The 9,844-nt window shown below is 33.7% G+C and overlaps 1 protein-coding gene across 6 annotated transcripts; it reads left to right on the top strand.

Moving 5' to 3' along the window:
- Positions 1–1,540: 1,540 nt before the first annotated feature.
- LOC130936713 (cytochrome c oxidase assembly protein COX11, mitochondrial) lies at positions 1,541–8,507 on the top strand. Of its 6 annotated transcripts, none has more exons than XM_057866848.1 (10): positions 1,541–1,776; positions 3,811–3,988; positions 4,948–5,056; positions 5,610–5,737; positions 6,066–6,426; positions 6,520–6,572; positions 7,023–7,095; positions 7,414–7,518; positions 7,773–7,853; positions 7,934–8,507. In XM_057866848.1, the coding sequence occupies exons 4-10, from the start codon at positions 5,658–5,660 to the stop codon at positions 8,033–8,035; spliced, it is 855 nt and encodes a 284-aa protein (XP_057722831.1). In that variant the 5' UTR covers positions 1,541–1,776; positions 3,811–3,988; positions 4,948–5,056; positions 5,610–5,657; the 3' UTR covers positions 8,036–8,507. The 6 variants fall into 6 exon arrangements, with proteins under 6 accessions (XP_057722831.1, XP_057722830.1, XP_057722834.1 ...); XM_057866847.1 differs by having other exon boundaries at positions 3,626–3,988; XM_057866850.1 differs by lacking the exon at positions 3,811–3,988 and having other exon boundaries at positions 1,547–1,776.
- The last annotated feature ends 1,337 nt before the right edge of the window (positions 8,508–9,844 follow it).

The raw sequence follows: 9,844 nt of genomic DNA, 5'->3' as shown, positions 1-9,844 counted from the left end.
TGGGGAAAGGATTACAAGATGAAACAAAATGTTACTAAGTTTAGATGTGGCATTAAGGTTGAGACCTTGGCCCTTGGGAATAGTCCTCTCTTGGAACTCTAGCTTTGGTTTATCACCCAAAATGTTTGTCCTTTTATTTCCTTAATTTATTGCTTCTCATCAATTCCGTTCCTCATCGGATTCCTCCTATATCATGAGAGCTGCTCCAAATTTCAAATATTTTCCATCACCTTGTGGTCCTTTCTCATGTTACATTAATATATACTACCCAGAAAAGCTCAACATTTTCTAAATCAAAGGGATGTGAGAGTCTTATGCTATAAAAAAAAAAAATTAAAAAGAAAAACAAAGGGATATTTATATGCTTTAAGTTCACAACTTGATCTTAGCTTAAACCAAACTTACATAAAAATAACAATGGGGACCAAGAAAGGTAAGATAACTAATGGAGGGTGGTCCAAATTTTTGCTGGACCCAACCCAACAATTAAAACGGACTTAGAGCTTCTCCCAAAAGTTGCTTCAGTCCCAATTACTTTCTATCTATCTTGCAGGGGCCATGTTAAATAGAGTAGTGAGATTTGTCCTTGATGTATAATGGTATATACCAATTAAGGGTATGCCTATTACTTAGTGTGGTGAACCTCAGGTTGTTGGAGAATTTAAGATCAACAATGAACAGTGTTTACCACATACATTAGGTCAAGGGAAGGGACTAGTGCGTGCATCAAACAGATCAGATCAGAGGGAATGGAATAAGGCATAAAGCAAATTGATTCTGTCTCTAACATATTTGTTCTAATTTATATGGGGATTTAGGGACAAGGGTCTACCAAAACAACATGGTCCTCCATTGGAGCCTATATCTGGCTTAGGGTTTTGCCAATAATCTGTAACCATGTACAGTCCTTCTCAACCTCATAATTATTCTTTCTCCTTTTCCTTTATTTATTCTTATTAATAATACTTAATCTAATAATGGTAAATTCAAATAAAGAATATGGAATATGAACTACCACTTTTCTCCTGTTTAACAACACAAATTAAAGAAATCAATTTCCATTATAAAAGAATGGGATGAAGGATTTTAGAGGGGCTTTATGCAAATTCCTTTTTTACCCACATAAATGAAATTTTGAAAATATAGTTTTTTGGTTAATTATAAAAATAATTATGCTAGAAATTGTATAAATAAACTTTTTTGGGTCAGCAAAATATTCACATTTCTTTTTTTTTTTTCGGACAGTAAAATTTTCATATTTCAAATAACAAAGTAATCATTCGTTTTTGGTTAACGAAGTAAACTCACACTTGGGCCTCCAAGCTGAAATAGAATAAAAGAAACCACATCACCCCAAAATTAGCAAGCCCTAGCCTCAAAAGCCCCATTTAATTGGGCTAAAATTGGGCCAACCCAAACCAACTTCAAACGTATCAATACATAACTGCTACACACATAGCAAAAAGGGATTGGGCCCAAACAAATAGGGTTTGAATTTTATATCCAAAAAACTTGCTGAAGAAAAGTTGGTAGGAGTTGGCTCTTTTTTTGGATATCCAAAAAGTTGGTAGAGACACTGTCACATAGAGGCAGAGCTGGGAGATCACCTCGGTACCGCCACTGCATGCTCGCGGCGCCTCCCTCCGCCTTTCCTCCGTCTCAGTGAGTGGTTGTTACTGCTCGTTCCCCGTGGTCCGTGCCTCCGTGGTTGTTGCTGCCTGCACGCTGCCGTGCGTCGTCCACCTCCCGGAATCGATTCTGCCTCTGCAACAACAGGTAACCATTTTAATTTCCAGTTATTCTAATATTTCCAGTTATTCATTGATGTTATTGCTGTTAATTTTATTGTTGCTTGGTTTATGATGCTGATTAGAATATGGCAGTGGTTGAAATATTGAATTGGTTTTTAAATTTGTTTATGAATATGCAGTTGTTTTGCTGATTATGAATATGCTGAGTTTTGTTGATTGTTGAATTGGTTTTTGAATTTGTTTATGAATATGAATATGCAGTGGTTTTGCTGATTATGAATATGCTGCGTCTTTGTTGATTGTTGAATTGGTTTTAGCTCCTTTGATCTTTTTCATACTTGGATTTGTTGAGTGGTTTTGATTGGAAAGTGTTCTGAATTCACAGTTTGTTGAAGTGCCAGTTATATGTTTTTTGATTGAACTTTTGAAGAAAATAATGTTGGGAGGATTCTATGTCACTCTATTTGTAATATTATTCATAGTTAAATAGGACTTGGTTGGTGTAAAGCCTCTCTAGAAAATATCAAATTTGAACTAAATTGTTTAGTTGACTTTGTCAGTGTGTGCTTGAACTGAAAACTGTATGCAGATAAAAGATAAAACGTTTTGATTTTAACTTTCAAACCAGTTTGAGCTTAACCAAATTAATAATTTGACTGTTAGCACCTTTTTCGTCAATCAAGTGTGCAATGCCTTGATTTATTATCTTTTTACCTATTTTTGTTTTCCCTTCCCTTGATTTTTAGTGCTTATGGCTAAGATTTTTTCAATTCCAGCTTTTAAGCTGGCATAAGTCTATCTTCATCAGCAAGGAGTGAGCTTTTTACAAGTTCAAATACATACTTGTTTTTCCTTTTGTTGTTTTGTTGAACTTCTTGTCTCAACGAGACTTTTGTTAATTAATATATTGTGTGACTTTAGTTTATGACTTCAAAAAATTGAACTTGTATTTCAAATTTTAATTTTAAGTTTTTTACTATTTTATATTTTTATTTAAATAAGACTGGTTCAACTGTGATCCACCGGTTGAACCAGTGACCCAGTAGCCTGATCGATTCGATCACCAGGTCGGTTTTTACACCTATGGGTATAATAACTAATTAACTATCAAATTTTAACAACGGCCTCTTTTTCCCTTCACCCGGTTTTGGCTTCTCTAAGTTTTGCATTTAAAGGTATGCATGTTTCTACCCAACTGAAGATTTTAGTGTTAATTTTGATATGACTGGAATGCGCTTAGAATTTTTTATTTTGGTTCTGTCTGTAAATCATTGCCGAAATTAATTGTGAGTGGAAACTGAAGAGAAGGTGTTTGATAAAAGGCCTACGGAAAACTAGTCAAGGACATCTTCTTTTTCTTTTCTTTTTCTCTTTTCCCCTTCAGCTGGGGGCATTTCAGCAGGTTCAATCCAAATTAGTTGCCAATTCTGAAGCTGCATTATCATGTCTTTTTTATTTCTCAAAGTATTCGAGAGGCTACTGTGTGTTATTGTTCTGCCTTTGTTTACCTTTCTGTGCGGAAGTTGTTAGTTACTTAGTTTGGTTAGCTCAGGGATCTGGAATCAAACATTGTGTTCATAAGATTGCTTTAGAAAGGGAGAGAATTGCTCACTCTCCAACCCACCATGATAATCAAGTAAATTTCCAAGCTCATTTTAGCCAAATACAAGGACATGATCATTCTTCAAGATTTGATTTGTCTATTTATTTCATAGTGAAGGGCAAACTAGTCTAACTAAACAAATTTATCACTCTCAAATCGTAAAATCTTATATACATGTGATGTATTCTCCTCTTTATCTAGTCTCAGGTGACAGGTGGTGCAGTTTCATAAAAACAAAAATAATATATATTTTTTTTTACCGAAAACGCAGTCGTTTTGTTTCTTTAAAAGAAGAGAGAAAAAGCCCCAATCCCCAGTACCCCTCCCCTGACCTCTGGACCTGGAGGCTGGAGCTCTGGAAGCCTCTCTTCCTCCCCTCATTACACCAACAATCTCGAGTCTCAACTTCTCGAGTCTCTTCCTCCCCTCATCACACCAACACTCTCTTCCTCGCAGTCTCTCTCAGTCTCGAAGACTCTCTTCCTCTGCTTCGTCTCGCCGGCTTCACAGTGTGTCCGAGTACGTCGGGTTCGTGGCTCCGCGTCTCTCGTCATCATCGTTGCGTCTCCTGCGTCGCTGCTGCGGTGCTACCTCTCCGCCGCGTCTCTCCGTCGCCGGAATCTGCCTCATCCAGGTTGGTCTCCAAACTGTGAAATATGTTCTCTGTTTTTTTAGTTATTTAGTTGGATTTTAATTTGATGAAGGGAGTGAATAACTGATAGGTTAATGGCAGATTGTTGATTATGTATATATTGTTGTTATACTTGTTATATTGTTGAACTAGTTAATGGCAGATTGTTGATTTTTTTTTTCTGATTCGTAGTGGGTATAGTTGTTTTTGTTGATTTAACATTGCTGTGCCAGAATCTGTCTCATCCAGATTGGTCTGCAAACTAGATTTTAATTTGTTGAAGGGAGTGAATAACTGATAGGTTAATGGCAGATTGTTGATCATGTATATATTGTTGAGTTATAACTTGTTATATTGTTGAACTAGTTAATGGCAGATTGTTGATTTTTTTGTTGATGGTGATGCCTTTAATAATAATGTTGCTGCATAGTGTTGGAAAATTTATTGTTAGTTTTGAAATTAGAAAAAAGAATCAATAGTATAATGTGATTTTGAAAGGCTTTTAAGACTTTAATTTGAATAATGTGACAATATTTATGAACTAAAACTATATGACAAGGATAGGATTATTATTATTATTACCTGCTATAAGTTGGATGAACATGCCATGATGGTGATTTCAGGAGTGATTGAATATTGTCCGAGAACATTAATTCAATTATAGTAGTACAACTAATTTTAAAGATTACTATTTTTATTGTGTCAAATTAAGATACTATTGATGATATGTATTTTAAATTTTTTAAATTTTTTACTATATTATATTTTTTATTTATGTCAGACCGGTTTTATTGGTTTAACCAGTAATTTATCGGTTGAATCAATAAACTAGTAAACCAATAACCTGACCGGTTTGATCACCGGTTCGGTTCTTACAACTATGCATACAAGACAACGTGGGAAAATCCAGTCCAAAATTTCAACGGCAAAGTTCTGCTTTGCTTTGTTTGCTGTGTGTGCAGAGCATCGAGCTCCTCCGTGGCTTAATGGCGCCCACTAGCTAGGGCCACCGTAATTCCTCTCCAGAAGAAACCTTCACTTCCGTTCTTCCCTTCAACTTCAACGATCTTGGTGAATCTCTTTCTTTCGCTCTTGCTCTTGCAAATCTTTACTACATTTTCACCGTTATATGCCGACTCTATGCACCATTGGGTTTTTGGGTTGGTCTGATGGAATCGGAACATTACGTTTGTATATAATTTCTCTTTTTTTTTCTTCTGTCTTCTTGCGTTTGTGAATTGTGACATGGGGAGCCCCATTGTGGCGCATGTCCTTATGTTGTTTGATGAAATGCCTCAACGAAGTGATACATTTGTACTAGATGGGTCCTTCACTGTGTAAAAGCTAAAATTTAATTATTTCTTCCATATCAAGGTTGAGAGTTGTTCCGAAGTGTTGCTTGGTTGGTTGTTTATTGCGCACTGTCTAACAAGAGTAGAGTTCCAACATTTTTATTGCTTCCCTGGTGCTAAAATTAATAAAAATTAGTCATTAATGTATTTGGTCCTTGCGTATGTATTTGTATAAAAAAGAATTTCATCTATTACCAATCAATTTCTCAGTACTCAAGCATTTGTGAACACCGTTTCACTTAAGTTTGCACTAAATTTTTGTTGCTTGCCAGGATAGCACTGAATATCCTGTTATCGTTTGGAAAGCAGTTGGTCTAACCATGATATGGTCGAGGCTAGGTAGGAGAATCCGTCTCTCACCATATTTTAGGACTTTGCAAAATGCCTCTCCTGAATCCAGGTAATGCCATGTTATTTCACTCCCAAGGTTTTGCTGTTACATTCTTTGTTAAATGCTAAATACTGATGATTCTTATAGGTATTAGGTAATGTTATGAAACATATCGGTAACAAAATAAATAAAACTACATCAGATTTCTAAAACCATATATGCTCTCAAAGTTTTAGTGATTTTTCTAAATATAAAGATTCACGTATGTGCTGGGTACTGTTTTTGCCTCTCTAAAGTTTGACTTCCAGAGAAAAAAAAATAATAATAGATAATAGTGAAAGTAATAGTTTCAATTCCAGCAAGTTGTCAGTGGTGTATAATTTTGTTTTTGATTCAGGTGCCTATCTATTGTTTCTGAAGTATCAAGTTACAAGTCCATTAGTTGTAATATTGGGTTCCAACATTTTTTCACTTCTACAAGACAATTGTCAAAGCTTGACCAGGAATTGAGTACAAAGTCATTCCATCAGTGTTTTCACTCATTGGCCTCTGCTTCACAGAATGTTAGAAGTTCAGGTGCTACATCCGGTGTTAGACATTTTTCGTCTCATGCGTCCAAAGAAAAGAAATCACAAAAGATGCTATTATATTTGACTGGCTTGGTTTTTGGAATGGTCGGAGTCACCTATGCTGCTGTTCCCTTGTACAGGAGATTTTGTCAAGCAACTGGCTATGGGGGTACTGTTCAAAGGCGTGAGGTTTGGTCGAGTTTGATTTCAAGGCTTTTCTTTTTCTCACCAAATTGATTGGCAACTTCAATTTTGTTTGACAATTTCTTACATTTTCTTCAGACTGTTGAAGAAAAGATTGCACGACATGATAAAGAGAAAACAGTTGCCACAAGGTGTTACTTTCTACTTCTTATATTCTACCTTTTTACTAGTAGATGTTTGTAGGACCTTTTTTGTGATTTCTATTTCCTCAGGTTGAAGAATATATGTTTATTAGCAATAGTTGATCAATTTCCAAGTATCTTATTTAAAAAAAAAAATGTTTTCACTGGTTCGAATTCTGTGCCACTTTGTAATATTGGGAATTTATGCAAGACTACTGTTCTACTATATTTCTTAAGCTTTATGATATATTTGGGTAAATTGCACTACACATTACTTGCTTTATCAGCCTTGGGACTTCACATTTGGATTTGTCAAGGGACAAGTGAACAATGATTCAACAAGTGATATGCTTACAAGGCATTAGTCAATAAACCTCAATTAGGCTCTTCGTTTTAGAAGTTGAATTTGATACGGTTGTACTAGACTGCTAGTTTGATGAGTTACTATATTTTTCTCAGGGAAATTGTAGTGCAGTTCAATGCTGATATTGCTGATGGCATGCCATGGAAGTTTATTCCTACTCAAAGAGAGGTTTTTCTTTACTTAACACCTTACTGCATGTATGCTGTATTTCCATCAGGAAATAGAATTATAACTTGTGCAAGTATTCATTGAGGAACTTTTGCTTTTAATTTCTTGGAACCATGAAGTTTATATTATATTATATTATTCTATTAAAGTTCCATTCTGCTAGCTTGGAGAGAACCGTTGATTAGCATATTAAATAAAAAAGCTTGGTTGTCATAATTTAATTTCTATGGAGACTGATACAGTATTTTCTGATCTGGCTCTAGTTGCATTTAACACTTGCTAGATTGGTAATGTAGCATTATTTGGTTATTCTAATAGGTAAGAGTCAAGCCAGGAGAAAGTGCCCTCGCATTTTATACGGCAGAAAACAAAAGTTCCACTCCAATAACTGGTGTTTCTACATATAACGTCACTCCTATGAAGGTATGCGATGAATTATCTGTTATGTTGTTTATGGAGACAAACCTCTTCCTTAATTCTTCATGGTCTTTCTACTATATGATAAAAGCATAATGTCATTTTTTGCTTTTCCTGCTGTTGGAAGTCTGTTGTGTTTCCCTTTTCTGCTGAACTCATATAGTTGCCTTCAGAGATTAATTTTGATTTCTTTCATAGAGCTACCCAAAGTATCAATTTTAGGAAGGGAAAAGGTATAAATCATAAACTCTCTTATACAGGCTGCAGTGTACTTCAATAAAATACAATGCTTCTGTTTTGAGGAGCAGCGGCTTCTTCCTGGGGAGCAGATTGACATGCCTGTAAGTGGTTTCAAAAATAGTTCCTGGGGAGCAGATTTACATGCATCTAAAATCTAAACAGTGTATTACTTGTATTGTAGGTATTCTTTTACATTGACCCAGAAATTGAGACCGATCCTAGAATGGATGGTGTCAATAACATAATATTATCATACACTTTCTTCAAGGTTTCTGAAGAGTGAGATCTCTTGAATGTTTACATGAGATTTAAATAATAAGCTTGCTACTTGCTACTTCTCAAGGCAAACTATGCTTAGCACATCCATGAAGCTCAAGATATGATTACATATTTCTGGTGACTTGTGAAGGACTGAACTTCGTTTGTAAGTCAAATTCAAAATAAAGATGAAATTACCTTTTCTCCCGTAAGTTTGCGAAGTTCTTGATCGTTTCCAGAAGGCTGTTAGAAAACTTTTCCGATCAAGTTTTGAACATTCGAGTTACCAGGCATGAGGTTGTGAATTACGCTGAATTTATTGTCTAAATTGTATTTGTATCATTCAGTGTCACTTTGCATTATTAGTCGCTTGTAGAACAGTTAAGATAGTTCAATATCTTGCTGAATCAGTGTTACTTTAGTGTCTTGACATTATTACAATGTGAAATGATAAAGTGAAGCAGTAGAAAACCTTTTGATCAATAACTTTATTATAAGTGGGCACATTGACTCAAATGCGATTAGTCCTTCACTTTATGACATGGTAAAATAGTTGAATTGCACATTCATATCTTCTAACAGCAAAGTATCCAGGTAAGTGGGTATATTATCTTTGTCGCACAACAGTCCAAACATTTAATGATGCTTCAGGTTTGAACACTTTTTCCCTTTAAACCTTCATTGGTTATAGATCAAAGGCATTAAGTGGCAAAATATACAAAATTCATATAGTTCTAAACAATTTTTCTAGTTTTAGTGTAATAGATTAATTCTTGGCTTCGTCCCAATTTACTATTAAATAAGCAAGATTCTATAGTGTTTTTTTATTTGGTGTTTAATTTTTGACTAATTTATTTTTTATAATAAATTTTAAATTTTTAAATTAAATATTAATTATTTAACTTTTTTGACAATTAGACAACAATTTTTAGATAATATAGCAAACAACATTAAAATAAAGTGTAATAACAGAAAAGAGAGAGTTGAACCAACTTGAATTGTTTAGTTTGGTAAAGTTTTTATTTTTCAAAAGTAGCTTATAAAAACTAACTTTTAAAAGATGGTTTTTTAAAAATTATATCATTTATGTTTGGTAAATTAAATTAAAAATTGTTTTTAATAAATACAAGCAACAACAATTGTATTTGATAAAATAGCTTTTAAAATTTAAAAATACTATAATAGACATAAATGCAAACATTAAATTCAAAAATTAGTTAATATATGAGGTTATATTAGACTTTTAAATTTTGAAAAGTACAAGCCAACTTTAAAAAATTCTATTTTAGGTGTTTTCAAAAGTATCCAATCTTTTAAAAACTGTAAGCACAAGCACGTGATCTTTTTTATTTACCAAACACAAAATGAGGAGTTAGAACTTTTAAAAAGCATAAGCATCTCTTTGAAAAGCTTTACCAAACCAAGTCAGTCGATTCGTAGCCAGTCGATTCGTAATAGATTATCTTTTAATTTGTTGGGTTTGGAGATATAGTAAGAAAGAAAAGAAAAAAAAGAAAGAGTTAATAATTTAATGTATGAAAATAAATAAATAAATACATGATACAATACAACTTTTAGATAGAGTTGTGCCAAATTAAAATGCGGATTGACCCATATTTTAAATAAGTCAAAAAAATATTAGTTCGACTCGATTTGTCTGAGCTAACAAAGTAAAGGAGTTTAATCGTTTGACTTAAAAAAAAAACAAATAATACTACATAATTTTAGTAATTTTTTTATTTAATATCCATACAAATAAAATATTATCATACATTCATATATTTTCATAGTAAGTTATTTAAAATCTAAAAAACTAATTAACAAATCTATAACA

Source organism: Arachis stenosperma, chromosome 6 (assembly GCF_014773155.1).
Source record: "Arachis stenosperma cultivar V10309 chromosome 6, arast.V10309.gnm1.PFL2, whole genome shotgun sequence".
NCBI classification, from domain to species: Eukaryota; Viridiplantae; Streptophyta; class Magnoliopsida; order Fabales; family Fabaceae; genus Arachis; species Arachis stenosperma.
Note: the sequence above shows the minus strand (reverse complement) of the source record. Positions and strands in the feature narration are given on the sequence as shown.